At 30.2% G+C, this 20440-nt stretch overlaps 3 protein-coding genes and 1 long non-coding RNA gene across 5 annotated transcripts; 1 reads left to right on the forward strand and 3 right to left on the reverse strand.

Annotated features, from left to right (window-relative positions):
- Positions 1-582: 582 nt before the first annotated feature.
- Positions 583-4238, forward strand: LOC108331997 (phosphatidylglycerophosphate phosphatase PTPMT2). Of its 2 annotated transcripts, XM_017567074.2 has the most exons (6): positions 586-1222; positions 1941-2063; positions 2705-2798; positions 3205-3287; positions 3393-3482; positions 3695-4238. In XM_017567074.2, the coding sequence occupies exons 1-6, from the start codon at positions 1028-1030 to the stop codon at positions 4064-4066; spliced, it is 957 nt and encodes a 318-aa protein (XP_017422563.1). In that variant the 5' UTR covers positions 586-1027; the 3' UTR covers positions 4067-4238. The 2 variants fall into 2 exon arrangements, with proteins under 2 accessions (XP_017422572.1, XP_017422563.1); XM_017567083.2 differs by lacking the exon at positions 1941-2063 and having other exon boundaries at positions 583-1222.
- Positions 4239-5592: 1354 nt separating this feature from the next.
- LOC108336134 (deSI-like protein At4g17486) lies at positions 5593-7734 on the reverse strand. The gene is made up of 5 exons (XM_017572490.2): positions 7568-7734; positions 7076-7324; positions 6379-6666; positions 6065-6148; positions 5593-5957 (listed from the first exon to the last, which is right to left on the reverse strand). The coding sequence occupies exons 2-5, from the start codon at positions 7227-7229 to the stop codon at positions 5806-5808; spliced, it is 678 nt and encodes a 225-aa protein (XP_017427979.1). The 5' UTR covers positions 7230-7324; positions 7568-7734; the 3' UTR covers positions 5593-5805.
- Positions 7735-9834: 2100 nt separating this feature from the next.
- On the reverse strand, positions 9835-11007 carry LOC128197764 (uncharacterized). Its single transcript, XR_008250582.1, has 2 exons — positions 10694-11007; positions 9835-10463 (listed from the first exon to the last, which is right to left on the reverse strand). It is a non-coding gene; the product is annotated as an uncharacterized LOC128197764 (long non-coding RNA).
- A 2594-nt stretch (positions 11008-13601) lies between these two features.
- LOC108331756 (nudix hydrolase 8) lies at positions 13602-16727 on the reverse strand. Its single transcript, XM_017566669.2, has 9 exons — positions 16201-16727; positions 15553-15833; positions 15280-15345; positions 15051-15188; positions 14871-14948; positions 14666-14716; positions 14505-14539; positions 14130-14238; positions 13602-13983 (listed from the first exon to the last, which is right to left on the reverse strand). The coding sequence occupies exons 1-9, from the start codon at positions 16337-16339 to the stop codon at positions 13780-13782; spliced, it is 1101 nt and encodes a 366-aa protein (XP_017422158.1). The 5' UTR covers positions 16340-16727; the 3' UTR covers positions 13602-13779.
- Between the last annotated feature and the right edge of the window lie 3713 nt (positions 16728-20440).

The following is a 20440-nucleotide window of genomic DNA, read 5'->3' on the forward strand; positions in this document are numbered from 1 at the left end:
ACATTGATATTCGGTTTCACAAGATCCGAGAACTAGTAGCTGAGAAAGAAGTAGTAATCAAATATCTTCCAACTGATGAACAAGTTGCAGATATTTTTACAAAGCCACTGAAAACTGAGTTATTTTACAAGTTGAAGAAAATGCTTGGAATGGTAGAAACTTGATTTAAGGGAGGCAATGTCAGAAATAAATCAAGTAGTGTACCGCATCTTTGTTATGGGACCATATAATATCTGCTTTTGATTCACGGGTGTATCTTTCTTTGTCTTTAGGAAACATTTGCTATTATTATATTGTAATTGTAGCCTATAAAAAAGGCAACTCTAATGCACTGATTAGCACAAGTTTGTCAAGTGAATCAAATATCAAACTCTTTCTCTGTTTCTTTATTTTGAGTGAGTGCATTTAGAAAATATTAATCCCACTGATATCAATAAGTAAGGAATACGGAAATATAGTTAAGAAAATTAATGTAATTGTATTAATAAAATAAAATAGAAAGTAAGAATTAAATTAGAAAAAATTAATTGAGAAAGCTTGAAGTGTAATAAGATTTGAACGATAAATTGTGGAAACCTTTGACATTATCTGTCTCTTAGTTAGCAAACCTCATCTAAAAGGAAAATCCCTAAAAGTGGTGACTTTCGTGTCATTCTCTCCGTGATTTTCACCTTCCTTGCATCGTAATCGTGTTTTCTCTCTTCATTCTCCCTAGATCATTTACTTTCGGGTGCAACAGAGTTTGTTGAGAGAAAGGATCATTTTCTGATTCTCCTAAATCCTGGGTTAGAGATTCCATTTCCCGATTTTCTCTCTTTTTCGATTCTTTTCCCTTAAATTTTTCTTTCTCCGGACAATTGTTTCCTTTCCGTCTCTCATCCATTCTGCTCGTCCCGAACCATCAACCTTTTTTGAAAGCAACATAACATGGGGGATTGTGAAATTATAATTGTGGCTCATGCGATAGGTATTTGTTAATTAGGTTTTTTTTACCACCTGGATATCCTGTAATTTTTAGAAGTGAGTTATGCATATAGAGGAATTGAAGGGGGGTGACATAGAAGAAGGTGAGGAGGAAAGAGGGTTGACGCTTCTGGGTTATGATGCAAAGAGGGTGTTGGTTGGAGCAGGTGCTCGTGTGCTATTCTACCCAACCCTTTTTTACAATGTTGTCAGGAATAAGATTGAGGCTGATTTTCGGTGGTGGGATAAGGTTGATGAGGTATGATATCTACTTCTGAGCTTAACTACGTATTGTATCATATTACGTTATTTTGTGTCTGTTTGTTTTCCTCTTCAATTTAGTTATGTCACAAAAACATGAAATCCAAGAAATTTAATGTATGTAGAAGGAAAAATACTTGTGGGTTAAAATATTATTCCATTTTCTTTCAAAATTTACTAAATAAGCCTTTTATGTGATTCTTATGCTTGAGTTTTGTCATGTATAATGTAAAGTTTAGTTGCTTTGCTCTCAGGTTTGCCTATGTCATCAATTTTGAATGTTTTACATGCACTTCGACAAATTTATAAATGTGTATATGATTATCCACTTACAGAGGGAAAGTCTAAACTTTGTCCTTTTTATTAACATTGATTGAATATGTCGACCGTGCTTGATCATTTTTTGTTTGTTATGGTTTTATTGAGATGGTGATGCAACTTATGGACTGGAAATCATATCTTGTGGTAACATTACCATATATGGAGAAGGGGCATTGTGGTTTACAAGATTATATGTTTAATATACAAACTCTTCTTAACTCATTGCATCTATAATGTGAACTCTGAAGCTATTAAATGATTGTACTTTGGCGTCGAGAGGTGTCTCGTTTTTCTTTTAACTGTATGACATTTTAAAAGTTGGTTCTATATTAAGTTGTCTTTTGTTATTTGTGGGACTCAATGTTGATCCTAAATTTTATGCACTTAATTTTCAGTTCATATTGTTAGGTGCTGTTCCATTTCCTATTGATGTTCCACACTTAAAGAAGCTTGGTGTTCGTGGGGTCATCACATTGAATGAGTCATATGAAACTTTGGTTCCGACAACATTATATTATGTGAGTTTGATATGTCTTTTTATTTCTGGTTATGGTATTAATTAAAGGTTGACTTTCATTATTGTGTAGTAGTACCTACCTTTGTAGCTAAATCCTTTTGACTACTTGATTCTATATCTGAATGATATGGAGTTATAAAGTTGTAACTTGTGAAATTTGAGAGTTAAGTTCATAGGGTTTTGTTGTCATAGAAATTTGGTGATGATTAATTTCCTTTGTTGTCTTTGCAATTTCCAAAAGGTTTTCAGACATTGACTATGAAATAAAACACATATTATGGTTAAATGAACCAAGTATACTTGGAATGGTTTACAAGATACTAAATCCTGAAGCAACTTCTGAATTAGGGGCAACATTGTTACTATTAACCTACAGCATTTTTTTAGTTTGATGCTTGTGCGTGTATCTTGGCTTTTATGATAAGTTTAGAATATAAAACTTTTACAAGTGACATTAATTTTACCGTGAATCATTTTGTGTTCTACTATGCAATGTGCTTTAAGATATTTCGGGTCCAATACTTATTTGTGCAACATTGTGTTATATTTTAATTGTATGGGTTATTTATCTTTGGTGTCTTCGTGACTTCAAAACTTTATGTATAAAATTTTCTCCTAATTTCATCTTGTTAAACTTGACAGACTCACGGAATTAACCACTTAGTGATCCCTACTAGAGATTACTATTTTGCTCCTTCATTGCATGCCATACGACGTGCTGTGAACTTCATACATGGTGAGTATTATGAAAAATGATTAACTATAATGATCTCTCGCCTTTCAGTGGCATATTCATGTTACTTGCTTTATGTGGGACAAAATTGATTATTGATTTTAAGTTATATGTAAAATGTTGCATGCAGTGTGACCCACAGAATGGGAGCATTATGAATTAATTTCAGTATTTGCATGCTCAACATTTCTTATTATTTTATATTGTATTCCCTTTCTGCATTTTGAAGTCTTTCTTCCTTCCACAAAAAAACCAAAAGAACTGAAAAACGAGACACCTACAAGTGAAAAAAATGGGGTAAAAAATGATTGTGTTTAGAAATTATAAAACTCAGTTAGTAATTTGGCATACAATTTTGAATACATCGTTTGTAATTATTTTGACCTTTTCCATTTCTTTTTTAATGAAGAAAATGCATTATCTGGACGCACTACATATGTGCATTGCAAAGCTGGACGCGGTCGCAGCACAACTATTGTTATTTGTTATCTGGTTGGTTTCAAAACTTGAAAATGAGGGTAGAAAAAGGTCAAAATAAAAAGAAAATCCGTTTGTATTGTCACTGGCTAACATTGTTCTTATTTGTTGAACTTGTAGGTGCACCACAAAATGATGACACCTGATGCTGCATATGATTATTTGAAATCAATTCGACCAAGGGTGCTTCTAGCTTCCACTCAGTGGCAAGTAAGTGTCTAGTGTATCTTTCAATCACTGTCATTGTTATTTAAGGACTTCATATCTTCAATTTACCTAACATCTTTTGGTTAAGTTGGTCTATTAAACGATGAAATAGAACTGTATATTTTCTACGATTTTGGACTGAAAACTTAATTTTCTTTTTGAAAAATGATTAATAGTACTGTTACTCGTCAATATAATTTCATGTGAAATTTCAGGTTGTCCAAGAATACTACCACCATATTATGGTGAGGAGGGCAGTTGGATATGCTCCTTCAACCAATCTATTGGTAAGGGCTTCTGAAGGGGCACTAGATTCACAAGATGTTGTGATATTTGATGACAGCTCTTTTGTCATGGTAACTGGGTCAGATTTAGAAGGTTACAACCCAAGTAATGAATCGAGAACTGTGGCAAGTGAAATATGGGCAGATTTAAGAGTTGTGTATCGTGTAAGAATTGCTGGACAAGCGGCATTTCAGAGAATATCCTGCCTTTGGCTACGATATGGTACTAACCACAATACTTTTACTGCGAAACCAAGCAATCGTCACTTGGGAGAAATTAATGTTGATATCCACATGTACTGAAAAATAAGCCATATTTTTCCATTTTTTTGTCTAAAAGTGTTATATATTTGGGCGGGGCCTGAATATAACTCATTTTCCCTTGTATATTCCATTATTTTCTCATTTGGGTCAGTCAAACAAGTACCTTGTTTATATTGATATAATGTTTGGGTATCAAGGTAGTCATTCCAAATTTTAAGAAAACCTTGTTGGATGCAGTTCTTCGAAAAAAAATTATGAATGTGAGAGGGCTATGAACTTACACTTGTGGGACTACAACTGGAAATCATACTCCATTTGTTTTAATTAAAAATGGCATGCCTTTTCTATGTTTTAAGAATATAACTTTTTCACTTGCCATAATTTGAAATACCATCAATTTTTAGGTTATTACCAATTTTTTTATTGAAAAATGTTAGTATTTTTGCTAGTGGCAAGAGTTGAATCCATAATATTTTTATCTTTCTTTCCAAATTCATCAAACTAATTTTATATCTTTCAAGTAATAGCAGAGAGAGTTCAATTCACAATCTCTCATTCTTTCTTTCAACTTCTATCATCAAGTCACCTTTGAGCATTTCTATTCTTCCTACTTGGTTGGAAACTATTTGGTTTGTGAATCAAGATTAAGGCTATATTGAATTGAATTGGAATCTAATAAGATTAGGAACATTAGTGAGTATATTTGAAACGGATTAATCACAATTTATTATATAAGTTGTTGTAAAAAAGTTGTCAAAAAAAAGTTGTTAAAAAGAAAATTTTCTAAATGTAATAATACTTTTATAGAAAAAAAAATGAGCTGTAGATTTTTTGTTTTAAAGTTGTCTATTTAAAAATACTATATATTGTATTTGTTTTATATTCTTATCTGCTGATTTCTTAAATATATCCTAATTTATATAGTTTTTATTGTTATTGTAAAATGTTTGATGCCTGGGAGAAAACAAATGAGGTGTGAGTAGGGTGAGACAAGAAAGAGGCGTAGGAAACTCGGGAAAATGATGTGTGAAATAAATCTTATTCTTAATTAACATTCCCAACACTAATTTAAGAAACATAAATAGTTATATTTCATCTCCTACCATCATTCTTAGCATAACCTCTCGGAACACTAATTGAGTGGATTTCATCAATATAAAAAGATCTTCAATTCAACTTCTTTAGTAACAAAAATTAACCATTAATGTTTATCGATAAAAAAAATTATCAATATAATCATTCATTTTCTCATTACATCAAGCTCTTTACCTACAAATTCTACGTTTCTCACTAGATAGTTTATTTAGTAAAACCAATTTTTGTTTATTACAGGTTTCTCGATAGGCTACACTATTATAACAATCCTTTTATAAGAACTACTACAAAAATTAAAGAAACTAATGTCATGTAATCTTTTAAATATTTTAATATATTTTATATTAGGTTATTTTTACAATGTACTTCTTCAATACTAATTTATAACCATCTTCCATCAATATCAAAGAATAAGTTACATTGGTAAAAAGATAACATTGTTACACAAGAAAATCGAAAATACGCTTAAATAATAATAAACAAATTGTTTGTAATATTACACATCTACAAGAGAATCATTTGATTTTGATACATATTCATACAAAGAAAACTATCATTTTTATAGTATAAAGACGGTTGGTAAGTGAATATTTAATTTTTATAAAGCTTGTTACACCTTGAAAGCTAATTTACATATATTGTAAAAGAAAAGAAGAATAAGATTGGTAAGTAATAAAAGAAAATCATAGGAGGTCTCGTGCAAGAGTAATTGGTTTTTCCGATATAATGGTGACATCTCTACTATCTGGACTAGTTATCAGATGGCGGTGATTCGAATCCTCTTCTTCACTCTCATCTGATTCAATAAGATCATCATATTCTGATCCTTCATCATCTGTAATGATGTATAGATGTTTAAACCCTTGTTCTTAGATATTGTGATTTACAATGTCAAAATGTTTTGTCTATTTAACAAACAAAATTGTTATCTTGATATCTTACCAGAATTAAGATCAAGATGTTCAGGGAGATGTCTAACAGCAGCAACCTGAAGGCTTTCAGGCAGAAGACAATTACAAAATGAACCTGGAATTTTAAACTCAATGTGGTCAAATTATAAGGACAACTTTGTACATATTATATGAACATGTCCAATTCATAATAGAAACAAAAAAAAAATGAAAGTTATATACTGTGAAACAGTGAAATTCTGGATAATAGAAAAAGCAACAAAAAATCATAGAAAAAAAAATAACAGAAACAACAATTTAATCTTAACTATATAATGTTATCTGTAATAGAAAGAGAATCCTCACCAACACGAGCCAATCGATTTATCCATGCCGGAATAGGCTTTCCGGTTAGTTGTTGGCAAACTTCATCCGTAAAATGGTTGCAATTCTTAGCAATCAAATGGTAAGTGTCTCCATGATATTTTGAAGAAAGACATTCTATGAAAGAGTGAAATTCTGGATAAGACATATTGGTGCTACCTAACAATATTGAACGTCTGAAGATGAAACCAGGACAATTCCTAGGTTCCACCTCGAATATACCACTTGTTGGATACTCGTGTGCTCCAAATCCATATTCCATACCATGCACTATTCATCAAACACAATTTCCTAAAGTCAGTTTTAGAGTCCATTCAAATAACAATCCCAAAACTTAACAATATTAAAAACTTTCAAATATTGTAAATGAAAAATTGAAGTTTAGATAGTTCCAATCAATAACCATCAACTCTTAAATAATAAGGATAGATTATGTGTTTGAGGAAATTAGTTTTTGGTAATGCTTATGAGAGATTATGTCTTTCTGTAAATTTCATTTTGTTAATGCATATGATTAATTGTGCTCTTTTAAAGAGTTATAGTTCAAAGTTGGAATAAAGAGTTTATGACTTACAAAATTAGGATTAAATTAAATTAGAGAAATTAAAGGTAAATTGTTGAATAAGGAGTTTTAAAAGGAAATGTTTGTGATATTATTATAGAGATGGCAGAAACAAACCTTCTATGCCCGAATGAAAAATTCCAACTCCAAAGAGGTAAAGATAATTGTTGGCAGGTGTAAGATCATAGACATTGAGATGCACCATATGACGTTTCTTTTTCTCTTTATCTCGCATCATTTCAAGGCTCGATTTCATGGGGAACTCCGACATTGTGTCTCTGTTTTCTCCCTCACTTCTTTCTCAATTCCCCAAATTAGATTCCGACATTGTTATACTTTCATCTTCTTCGCCCTACCAAGAGAGGCCTGAAAAATTGTAATGAAAAAACATCATTTTTACATGCACATCAAAACCCCTTTTACAAAAGTATGACATATATAATATAACGAGATAAAAAAATTATAAAAATTGTTGTTTTTTGGTACTATGAAATTGCAGATGAGGTTAAGGGTTTGTGTGGCTTTGTTGAGGAAATGATAAACATAAATGTATGAAAATAATAGATCCAAAAAATGAGAAAGAGGAATGAGAGAAAGAGAGAATCTTACGAAGGGGGGAAGAGGAGGAAAGTGGAGGAAAGGGAGAGGGTAGAGCTTGAAAATTCAACAACAATTTGGGGTGGAATTTGGAGAAAAGAATGTGAATCATTAAAAACCTAGAATCTCAGATAACATCTCTCTTTGGCCATGCCTTTCTCACCAAAGACAGAAACAAAATCTGTTTTACGTTTCAGAGATTTAACTTTTCTTTTTATCTTTATTAAGTTAACTTTTAATTTGGTTGCTTACAGTCTCTCAATTTTTGGAGGTATTCTTAATTTATATATATACTACTGAAAGTTACAAAGTTAATTTATTATTTTCATAAATGTTTATTAAAAGGCTAATCAGTTTTATTATTACTTATTAAGAGATAAGTTATTCAGTTAAATAAATGACATGAAATATTATGCCATAACGAGATATTAATTAAATTCTTTATTTATAAAGATCTTTATAAATAAGATTTTTTATTTATTTTTTTTCTTTACGTGCAAATTTAGTTTTTATTTATTTTGTCTCTATAAGATATAGAAGTTATCATACGAATATATAACTAAAACCTAACAACAATACACGACGACGTCATCAATCTCTATCATCGATAAATTAACACCTATCTCATCATTTGGTCACACTAATAGGTGATCATTGAAAAAAAATAAAAATTAGATGATCATTGAAAAAGAGAAAACAAAATTAGGTGATCATTGAAAAAGAGAAAACAAAATAGATAGAAAAGAAGACAAGATAAGTTAGTATTAAAAAATAATTATCATAAACAATTTAACATATTACATATTAGTTTAACCTTTATAACGTTCAAACATATAAACATTTGATTTATCTAGATACATGCTTTGATGTAGACTTCATCTGAAGTGTGCACTCGTAATAGCATTTATACTCTACAGAGACATAAACACAAATATTTCAACCTACTACTCATGAGATTAATCTTTCACTTCTAAGACTCAAAAGTCTAGGGTAAAGACCTCCTACCATTCTCTCCCTCACCCCATTCATCTCTACATGAGTTAGATGATTGGTAGAATATCAGGATACCTCCTTTCTGACATCTGTTTGTCAAGCATACACTAGCACTTTCTTAAATCACAGAATCTCTCCTTGATATTTTTCTCACATTCTTATATCATCCATACTCACAATCATAAACCATTTAATAGGCATCAATAATATTTAACTTAAGTATACTTTAATTTAGTTCAAACAAATCATGAATTAGAAAAACATAGAAACGGATGAAAAGATTTGAAGAAAACAAGTGCCCAACGCTAAGTCTGGCACCAAACGAGCCATGAGTCTCGCTTAGCAAGACAATCTATCGCCCAATGAATTAAAGGAGAAAGAAAGCTCAGACTTGTAGTGGAAAGTGGTACTCAATGTCCAAGACATCGCTCAACGTCTAAAAAAACAGAGAACTCACTGACTTCACAACACTCAACGCCTGGAATGGTCGCTCTGTGCACTGGAGTCCAATGGCTCTCAGGTTTTGGAGTGTTCAATGCCACATAGGACGCTCAACACTATACTAGAATACAAAAACTTAGAAACTTGATTTAGATGCACTCAAGACCTATCCAAATGACCTAATTAGTATTCTTAGCAGTGTAATTGATTAGAAAACATGTTTATATCTCAAATTGAATACAAATTTGCTCATTTGGCTAAGAACTAAATCCATCAAATCAAGCGAACTACCCAAAAGCACTAATATCATATTTCACACTATGCAAACCAGATTTATGCAACATAAAAGGTCAATCAAGTCTTAAATGACATGAGAACAAACTTCAAAACTCAAACTTACTCAAATAACAGTCTCTTTAGAGTTTCACCTATAAAAACTCCAATTTTAAACCAAAAACCAACCATTCTTCTAACTTATTATTAATCCAAAGTTCAACCGTAACTAATCAAAACAACAAATCTAATATTTACAATTCATCAAGAATCAAATATAATTCAAGAACTTGTTTACAATAACTCATTAAATTCAACTCAACAAACCAAAATTCATTAAACAATTCAATTCCTCAAACCAACTCTTATATCATCATAGAAACATTAATTAAAACTTGTTTATTTGTTAAAATCAAAATAATTAGCAGACTCCATTTATTGATGCATATATTACATTTTAAATTTGAATCCGAAGTTTATATTTATGTTAAATATTCTAAGCAAAAACTTTTAAATTCTACCAATATAATAAAAATATACTATAAATGTTGTTTAATTATATCTTCTGTATATGTTGTATCTCTTAATATTTGTTATGTAGTTATCTTGGTAATCTCTTTACTAATTAAATGGCATTTTAGTCTCTCCAGTACCCTTTTGATATGGTGCCAACACCATAGCTTAGAACGTGATTGGGCTCTCCTTTCAAATTTCTTTACCCTTTGCCTATTATATAATTCCAACCCAAGTCCTGAAGCTTACGTACATCGATTCTAACTATGAAATAACCAATTCCATATGAAGATGATGGTTGAAGATGAAGTCTGAAGCTGAACAAGATGAAGAACAGTGGCTGAAATGAAATATTTTGGAGGTGTATTCGGTTCCCTTCCACTCGTATTCGGTTCCAGAGGTGGGAAGAATTTACATGGCACCTGTATTCGGTTCCCAGTTGCTGTTATTCGGTTCCCATTATTCACAACCATTGTGTATTCGGTTCCCAAGCACGATGTTCGGTTCCATGTGTGTTTGGCTTGACGTTTGACTAACCGTGTTTTCGGTTCCAACGTTAGAGGTGAAGGCGCCATGTTCGACGAAGCTGGAGGTTGCTTTGGTGGTGGACGCTGGATTATATGCGACGGAGGTGGAGGATCCAACTGCCTTGGCTTCTGGCCAGAGATCCACTGTCACCAACACATTTCTGCATGTTCAAGCAATCCCAAGAGCCAACACAAAATAAAGAGAAATTTGGTTGTAAATAAGAGGAATTATTAAAATGAGGAACCACACACTTCATACAAAAAAATGACATTCTCAAGATAAAAAAGAAAAAGAAAAGTAAGCACAACCAACAACTAAAAAGCTTGAAAATAAGCAGACAAAAATGAGAAAGGTGAGGACTTGATTGTTGAAAGAGAGGAAAGAACACACCTGTATCTTCTTCAAAATCTCCTCTACTCATGTCTTACCAGGCAATGAAGAGAAAGGATTGTGATTTGTAAGAGATAGGGGAAATGCAGAAAGGGTGGTAATAGATCTGAGAAACCAAGTCGGGAAAAAAACAAAAAATAAGCTAGAGAGGTTCATCCAATCTCAGACTTATCCTCTACAACCCTTGGAACCAAACACACACCCTTCAAACTCAGCAACAACATTACCCGTGTCTCTTTCTGCAAAGACGTGTAGAAGAAAGAAGAAGTTTTCCCTATATTTTCTTTCTAATCTTTCTTTTATTCTTTAATATTAGTGCAATGCAGTATTATTATTCTTCTATTTGTAGTATTATTATTCTTCTATTTGTAATTGATTATTTATAACCAATAAAAATGCGTTTTATTTGATGCATTAAATTGCTTCTAAAATAAAATTTAGAAGGTAATATATAAATATTTAACAATATTTAATATTATATTACAAAAAAATATTAAATTATATTTCTAATATATAAATATTTAACATCATTTAATATTATATTACAGAAAATTATTAAATTATATTACAAATCATACGTAGTAAATTATATTACAAAAAATATTAAATTTAAAATAATTTTATTTTACTAAATTATATTTAATTTAAAATAATCAATCTCACTTCTATAACAAATAAATTCATATTACTTGGTAGTAAATTATATTACAAACAAATATTACATTTAAAAATAAATTTATTTTACTAAATTATAATTTTTTTTACTTTTTAATAATTATTTTTAATTTTTTACTTTTTATAAACATTTTTACAATTAAATATAACATTAACAAATATCATTTTATATTACTTTAATAACTAGGGGCATTTTGGTAATTTTTAATTTATACCAATTAAACAAATTTTTTAAATCTGTCAGATGAATCAAATCTTACACTAATTCTCATAAACTTTACTTCCAAATCTACTAAAATAAACAACAAAAAAATTTACTCTCAAATATCCCTTTAAATTCATTCAATCACTCTCTCCCAAATCATCTCAAGTGAACACACCCGAAATGTGTATCTCAAATCGAGAAGAAATGTTTTCCATTTATCTGCCTCTCTTAAACCCTAGGGAGCATAATCCTTTCATGTGTTAGTTTTCTCTTGAGTTTTGATAAGGTAATATTTATTCTTATGTTCTATTGTTAGACGTTTTTTATGTTTATGAAACCATGTACGGAGTGCCATAGTTTAATATTTGATTGTTGTCCTGTTTTGATGTTTCTATTTAACAGAAAATTCTTACATGGTTGGTATGCTAAGTTTGTGAAGTTTGGATTTTTCTTTTGTTTTTATTACCCTATTTTTTTTCTGTTTTAATATAATATTTTCTTTGGTCGTTTAAATTATTTTATGAAATGACACGAGAATAAACATTTCCAATATTTAATAAAAGAAAATGAAATTTAAATTTAAACTATTGAGAATATTTTTTTTATAAAAAAAAGTTATCTAATTACTAAAATATTTCACAGTAATTTAATGTTAAGAGTGAAAGAGCATAAACTACAGGCTGTCCCAAATTATATAAATGATTATGTCCGTTCAAGAGAATTAAAACTAAATAAATAAATATTCACTCATTGAGTTCTGAAACAAAACTCACATAAAGTCACGTGGCATTGGCTTTCTGGATAAACTAAACCCTACCCATGACTCACATTATTCTCAAACTTCAACCACGTGAAAGTGTAACTGCTGCGCCAAAAAATATACCTATTAATATTTATTAGTCAAGATATAATTAAAAAGTATAGTAGTTTAAACATTATGATTTAATTGTGACTAAATTTATTTGGTCTTTGCCATCAAATGATTGATGCCACCAACAAACATCAAAGCAAATTTTCCGTTTAAAACTCTAGAACCTTCAATCTTTTTATTTCATAATTAGACGAGTGGTCAATTTTTCGTTAGACCCTTTATCAAAATTATCAAATTCAAAATTAAATATAAGTACTCAATTGAAGGAAAAATAATAATCAGAAACGTAATTAAATTTTTTCAAATAGTTTAGCATCTCTTATTTACTAATTTAATTTAAAAACTGGTATTATTCTATTCTAATATAAATTATACTGTCTCAACAGCGAACGTTTTACTCTCAGGAAAAATCTCGCTGCCTGCTTTCCCAATGTCATTGTCAAATTAGAAGAGGTCTTCTTCAGCCACTCCAACTATTTTGTTTCATTCCTATCTAATAACAATGTCGTTTATTTATGCTAATGGAGAAGAAATTCAGAAAGACATAAGCAATAGTAAATTTTTAACCAAAGATCGAATCAATATAGAAAATAAGATTTATATTAACTTATATATTATAAATTTATATTATTTTTAATTTAACACTTTCTTATATCAAAACATATATAAAATTAAAAATTAATAAATTGTCTAATATTAATTCAATAACAAGTCAAATAAATTCAACAAATAACAAATTTTTAGTGACATAATAAATTAATAACAAATTTCAATAAACTCTAATTTATAACTTTGATATAATATTAAAAATAATTTTTAAACTTACTTCAACCTTCAGAATGATTATGTAAAACAAAGCTAGTATTAAGTTATATATTATAAATTATTTCTAATTAATGTTAAATATCCAAACATTATATTGACAAGCTACTACTTGGAATGAAACCCTTAACCCATATAGATAATGTCTTATATCGTTGAATAATAATGTTTATGATCTTGGGTTGTTGAAAAAATGACCCAATTATAATAGGTCTATGGCAATATTCATGAAGATTTCCTGTAAACTTCGTTTTTAACATGTTATTAACCTTCAAATTTAACTGCACGTTGATGTTCTTTTTGCAAGAATGATTGGTAAATGTAGAATGTGATGATGATGATGAAGCAGCAGCATGATGGAGATATTTATATACATAATAGGGATAAATTGTGATTTGCATGTTAACATACACAGTATAGTGGTTAGCTCGGTTTTCAGCTTCATGCTGAAATTTGAGAAGCGAGGGTTGTTATACATCGAGCCAAGAAGCGTTTCATGCTCCTTTTGAGTTCTCATTTTCCAACACAGGTATCTTCATTGTCGATGACATTGTAGTACAAGGAAGATACCATGCCATCAAACTTTGAAACTACTTGATGAGTTGATAAGCCACAATATCGTTTCCCCAGACGAGCAATAAAGATATCCACGATCTTCTTGAACATGGAGTCTTCTTGGATCAGTGGTTGCTCTACAAACTCAACCAGAGGCATCCACTGCATCACATCACCCATAACAGTTTTTTGAAACTCAGATCAGTGAAACTTTGAATGCAACAAGACATATAAGGAACAGCAAAGACATGAGTTACCACCTCAGTAAAAGTTTCCATTAATTGTCTTCATGAGTAAGAATATCTCACCTTTGCTGCTTCAATTTCAAGATCATCAACAATGATCTCAGATGACAGGGGTCTTAGCATGCAGATGAAGAACAAATCTGACTTCTCAAAGGCCACATTATGAGCATGCCTACAATTGATGAAGAAATTCATCGGACCTTGAAGATAAATACAACAAAACTGTGGCAGTACTGAAATAAAAGGTAAATCATGTACCACTCTCACCTTACTAGATTCTGTCACTAAGTACTTTAACCCATCCAGTAATCCAATTACTATAAATTATTTACTATGAATCGAGTATATAAACAGAATGAATAGTTATAGTTTCAAATTTATTTTATTAAAGAAAAGTTCCACTTTCTTGATGGCTGGGAGTATGAACGGAGTTGTTACCTAAATGCTATGACTTCAATGAACTCTGTATCGATCTGCAACATAAAACAGCTAGCATAAAAAGAAAGCCCCTCAGAGAATTGAAACTTAGCATACAACCCCATGAATAAATTCAATTCCAATTTGCACCCCAGGAAAACATAAAATTTCATCAAACTTACCCCAGTTTCCTCCTTCACTTCTCTTACAGCTCCAGTATATATCTCCTCTGCCTGAGACAATATTCAAACAGGTAAGTGATAAAGAATTCAAGTTGAAATAGAATTACAGAAATGAGATAGCCATTTAACAGCATCTCTAATTTGGTCTTTATATTTCATTTCAAGAGCATTTAAAGAAAATTAAGTGAAGGTACACGTCAAATACCTCAAGAATGAATCCAGTTGGTATCTTCCAAAGACCAAGAGTTGCTGGAGAGCAGTGTTTCTCTTGTACTACAAGCACCTTCATAAATTTTTAAACAGAAAATTACACAAATATCAGTTTCTGCATGATTTAAATGTGTTTGCTTCCGTCTAATGTTTACTATATTAGAAGCAACCATACTTCATTTTTGTCGTTGATGACAAACCCACCAACTCCAACTTGATGAGAGGCATTCGCTGGAAGCATGCTGGGTCCTTCAGGAATCCAGTAAGTTAACATCAAATATCCTGGTTCGGCATGGTGGTATTGGAAGCCTTCCTGAGACCAAAATGAGGTTACTAATAAGCTATCATTTGCATATCTATTTTGTTTATTTTGTCAATAGTAGATATGTTAAAAGTTGAGTTACCTTAACAGCAATTGGAACAAGGTCAGATTGCTCTAACTGCAACTTAAGCCAAATTCCCTTTTTTCCCTGTAAATGATCAGATATCTTAATGCATAACATAGAAGCAGACGCAGTCTCAAAATATAAAGTAAATGGAAAATACTGATATGTCTTTGTTTTCTCAAACATGACTTGTTTCAAACGACGAAACACCAGAATCACATTAAGAGGTGACTGATTTGCAAGTAGCACAGTTCATGTTAGGGAGGATGAAAACATGGACAGAGAATTTACCATCTTTTTCCACTGAAAGAGAGACAAACGCAACAAAGATGCGAAGGTATATGGGTTGGATGGTATCCTATCTGAATCAACGACAACTCCCCCATATTCATCATCAAAAGCATCAAGTACTCTCAGATTTCTGTAATAGAAGCTCGAAGTTGAGCCATTGGTTCCGTTAATTCTACGGAAATTCGTTTCTGCTGCAAGATTATCTTGACCAACTGAACTACTTACAACTTCATTTGTGAAATATGCCTTGTCCGAACCACTGTAAGTCCTCAGAAACAACCCTGAAATTAAACATTGGAAGGCATTAAACTCACAGTCCTATTCGACCCCCAAAAAATCCAAAACAATTTTATTTTTCAAACAAGAAGCATATCTTCCCACATTCTTTGAAGTAGAAAAAAGGGGGCATCAAATACTAGTAAAAATGTCAACTTTAGAAACGAATGAACGAAATTAACCATGGCTTATACCTACCTCATCAGCTACAATTAGTTCAGATATTCAGTTTTACTGATAAAAAAAACTAAAACAAGAAGCTCAAACTAACAAGCAGGTCCAGTATCATAAAAAGAAATAAAAACAACGAAAATCAAAGGGAAAAAAAATAGAAGAATAAAACCTCCAAGAATTTGGGCAATTGTTAGTTACCTCTGCGGCACTTGAAGTGGGTAGAAAATTTAACTCCAACTTTGTGCCTGAAAGTGGAGATGAAAGTAGAATAGGATCTTCCAACACGGGCAACATCAGATGTGGACACAGAACTAGAAGAGAACGATTTGAGCTCCATCTAAATCAGAGGTCCGAACTCAACTCACAACCCAAATCTCACCTATCTGACACAAGCACACTGAATCACTGTCCAAATGTAACTATGCTATGGAGGGTAACCGCGTACATACAACAATCTTCACGAAATTCTAAGCAACCTTAGCAGGTATCGAACCTTGACTTGACTAAAGAAACATCACGGTCATGGTCGTGATCATGCTCATGGGACTCATCGTTTTTTCTGAGCGGACTATACCTTCTCTACCAATGCTAGAGTCAAGAAGCTTGATAAGCCAACTAGGGTGCCAACAAAGTATACAAGATATAATTTCAGCACAATCCACATTGGGACGAAGCTAGTTTTGACAGCACTTGGCTACTCAAATTAGTGGTGCACATTGAAAGATGTGTGGTTGTGAGTCATATAATGTCAGAAATATCACCAGAAACGCAACAAAATTGAAAGTTTGTTAATTTCTTTCTTTGTCGGGAATTATAATATAATAAGTTATACTATAGTAATAAATGGAGAAAACGAGGGAAGTTATTTATTCAGGTTAATGATAGCGGAGTGCTCTATAGCATTTGAGAGACCGTGATTAATTATTCTACTGTCAACTTTTTAATTTTTAAATTCGACTTTATATTATTAATGTGGCTTCTTTTCTCTCAAATATACTTTTTTATACATTAATCATAACTATCTGGGAGGATATTCTTTGACAATTCCAGAGAGAATATCCATGACATAAATAAAAAACACTTCCCAAATTAATAATATATTAGAAAATACTTTTAGATTCACTTATTAAGTATTATTTTTTTATTAATTTAATAAATTTTAAAAAGGTAGATTTATAATTGAGTAATTATCTAAGATTAACAATACAATTTAGAAAATTTAATGACATTAATGTTGGAAGTCCCAGATCAAATTATAATATATAAGTGAGGTGGCTTAAAACTCACTTTTTAATATGGTATCAGAGTCATGGTTGAAACATTTTCTAGCGATATTTCTTGTTTTTTAGGCATTTTTATTCCACCCGTTGTCGGCCACTATCGTATCACCCATTTCTAATATTACGCTCGAAATTATAATATATAATTGAGGTGCAAACCTCACCTTACAAGCTTACAAGCTGATTTTGTGGGATTGAAGTTAGGCTTAAAATCCACTTTCTAATAATTAAATTTGTTTTTATTTGTTTTCTCTTGAATTTTAGATTCAGGTGCATTTTATCTCTAAATTCTATTTTTTTATCACATTATATAATCTAAGTTAGATACAAAAATATCTTTTTGAAAGATTATTTAAATGCTTATACATTCCATTTTTTAAACAAAATGTAAACTTGTTTCTTGTTTAAGATTATCATCAATATGTCAAAAATAATTGTATTCATGCGTATTTTAAATAAAATTAAGGTAAATAATTGGTATTTATGAATATTTATTATATCTAAATAGTTAATGGATGTATTTTAAGCTCTTTCTATTAACAAGTGAAATGTGAATATTATATTACCCGTACATCAAGTATTCATTATTAAAAAATTAAAATAGAAAATATTTTTAATAAGTTAAATTTAATTAAAAATTAAAATTAATTTATATTTTATTAAATTAAATTTTAATTTATATTATATTTTACATATTTTTATAATTTTATTTAAAAAAATTATAATTTTTCTAATATTCGTGAATATATATATATATATATATATATATATATATATATATATATATATATATATATATGAAGGTAGTTTTTACACTAATATCCAACTTGTAATGAATCATATAATAAATAAAGTTTTTTATTTTTATCGGTAACAGATAAGCAGTATATGCCGTTTTCATCTCTACATCCAAGTTTACATACAAAGTAGAAAATTGATATCTAAAACATTATTCTTCTCAATCAAATCGTTATATTTTGTAGTCTTCCAAAGTCTTACGATAAATTCATATTCCTTCAATTAAAAGAAATATTTTGAAATTCATATATTGTCTCAACGAAGAAATTATGGCAAAAAAAATTGTTCAAAGTCCTAGTCAGTAAGCATTTTGACAAGAAAAACAAAAATAAAATGCCGCGTAAATGATTTTCACATTTTTAATTTGCACCGCGTGGAGAGTTATTATAATGAGAATTGGTAATTGCGCGTACTAACTTTTCCACACGTGAGATAGAAATGACTATTTCTTATTTATTTTAAGACTAAATATATTTTTTGTTTTCAAATTATCTACGAAAATTGTATTTTGTTTCTGTTTTAAAAGTTTGTATAAATCGTGTTCTTCCTGTGAATGAAAAATATTTTTAGCAACTAATGGTGTTAGAATATTTCACTTCTTTCTCTAATTTTTATCATCAGGGTAACTTTTTTCTTTTTTTTATTGTCTTTTATTGTAATAATGTCGTTTTAAGTGAATGAGCTAGAAGTGGAGATTGTTACAGGAACATGCCTAAATTGTGATTACGGAGATAGGAGTTGATGACTTTGTAGTTGGAGGTAAGGTAATGTAGTATTGTAGAAAAAGTTGACAAAAAAAAATATAAATAAGGATTTTTTTAAAGCACGTAGATTACTGTTCTTAAAAATTTATTTATTATGTATTGTGTAAATCTTCATAATACAACAAAAACTTTTTAGAAGTTTTGTAGAATATTAGAATTATCAAAAAAAACTCCCTTAAAAGGAAAAAAGAATATCCATAATATTATAAAGAAAAATATAATAAATGAGAAAGTGAGAGAGAAGAAAGAATACAATAAAAGAATGTTGAGTGAGAGAGAGCATCTTAGGGACTTTTTTCCTTCTTCAAAAGGAGGAAGCATGAGTTTTATTCATATAATTTGTTTTTCATCTGATATATGGTCAAAGATATATGGTCAAAGACTGTTTTAAACAAATAAAAAGGAACGTTGAGGTAAAACTAGTGCCTTCACTTGCGGAAGAATATTCTGAAACCCAATCCTTTCGGTTTTGACAACATGTAGGTGGACATGGAGGGTAAAGGTTTAGGATTTGAGGCTCCTTGCATCTATGTCTCTCATGACAATTAAATCAAGTGACAGTGTAAATTATGAGCAGAAGCTGAAGAAGAAGAATGAATTGTTCTAAAAAGAGAAGTTGAAGTCACAAATGTTTTTCTTGACACAATTAATGTTATTGTTAAAACGACAAAGTGTATAGTTAATGAAGTAAGGATTATGAGTTCGATCTCAATCGTTTATATTTTGACTAATTGGTGAAAAAAGGTCAAATTGTCAATCTGGTAAGAGGTCTGCATATCAAGAAGAGTGGTGTAGTGGGTGGATATGAGGAAGTGAGAAAGGAGTTTTGATGAAGTGATATTAGAAAGGACAATATGAAGAGTTGGGGAGTGATGGCGAGCAAGGGTATAGAAAGAGAGGTGGGAGCATGTGGTGATTATGGATGATAACAGATCAGGTCGGGTACGAATAGTGTCTACTTGTAATATACTTACAACCAGAATATTTAAAACATGTAGGTATATGTAGATATCCACGAATATTTAAAAAAATATTTTATAAATTTTTAAAATAAAATTACAAAATAAAATATAATATAACTTAAAATTTAATTTTAATTAAATTTAACTTAATAAAATATAAATTAATTTTAATTTTAATTAAATTTAACTTGATAAAATATAAATTAAATTTTAATTTTAATTTTTTTATAAATAATAAATACTTGTAAGTATATATAGTATAATATCTGTATTTGACTCTTGGTGAATATTAAAATATTTACTAGCGATCGAATAATAAATACCTACACGTTCTAACTATGCGCTGCAAATACCTTTGTTATTTCTAATTATTACTGAGACATGAGAGAGAGAGGTAGAGAGGCTGATGAAGGGAAGAGAAGAATGAAGAGACTATAAAATTATGAACGACAATATTTTAGCATATATGAGAAATGTTAGGAAAAATTGTTCATCACAAAAACTCTTGCTACCACTAGAAAGAGAGGAGAATAAACCTTACAAAAAGAAAAAGAGATTCTAATGTTAAGTGTCACTTGTTGTTAAGAGCATTTTATATTTTTTATAAAATGTCGATATAAAGTTTATACATACT

This window comes from Vigna angularis, chromosome 1 (genome assembly GCF_016808095.1).
Source record: "Vigna angularis cultivar LongXiaoDou No.4 chromosome 1, ASM1680809v1, whole genome shotgun sequence".
NCBI classification, from domain to species: domain Eukaryota; kingdom Viridiplantae; phylum Streptophyta; class Magnoliopsida; order Fabales; family Fabaceae; genus Vigna; species Vigna angularis.

What these genes read in the sequence shown, in the direction of transcription:
- LOC108331997 (XM_017567074.2), top strand. Translation starts at nt 1,028, where the DNA reads ATGCATATAGAGGAATTGAAGGGGGGTGACATAGAAGAAGGTGAGGAG. An exon ending in TTCCGACAACATTATATTAT is followed by an intron (nt 2,064 to 2,704) that starts GTGAGTTTGATA and finishes TAAACTTGACAG; the next exon opens with ACTCACGGAATTAACCACTT. An exon ending in TAGCTTCCACTCAGTGGCAA is followed by an intron (nt 3,483 to 3,694) that starts GTAAGTGTCTAG and finishes GTGAAATTTCAG; the next exon opens with GTTGTCCAAGAATACTACCA.
- LOC108336134 (XM_017572490.2), bottom strand. Translation starts at nt 7,229, where the DNA reads ATGTCGGAGTTCCCCATGAAATCGAGCCTTGAAATGATGCGAGATAAA. An exon ending in TTTTCATTCGGGCATAGAAG is followed by an intron (nt 6,667 to 7,075) that starts GTTTGTTTCTGC and finishes TTTGATGAATAG; the next exon opens with TGCATGGTATGGAATATGGA. An exon ending in AAATCGATTGGCTCGTGTTG is followed by an intron (nt 6,149 to 6,378) that starts GTGAGGATTCTC and finishes TTAAAATTCCAG; the next exon opens with GTTCATTTTGTAATTGTCTT.
- LOC108331756 (XM_017566669.2), bottom strand. Translation starts at nt 16,339, where the DNA reads ATGGAGCTCAAATCGTTCTCTTCTAGTTCTGTGTCCACATCTGATGTT. An exon ending in TCTTTCAGTGGAAAAAGATG is followed by an intron (nt 15,346 to 15,552) that starts GTAAATTCTCTG and finishes GATCATTTACAG; the next exon opens with GGAAAAAAGGGAATTTGGCT. An exon ending in TTGTTCCAATTGCTGTTAAG is followed by an intron (nt 15,189 to 15,279) that starts GTAACTCAACTT and finishes TTTTGGTCTCAG; the next exon opens with GAAGGCTTCCAATACCACCA.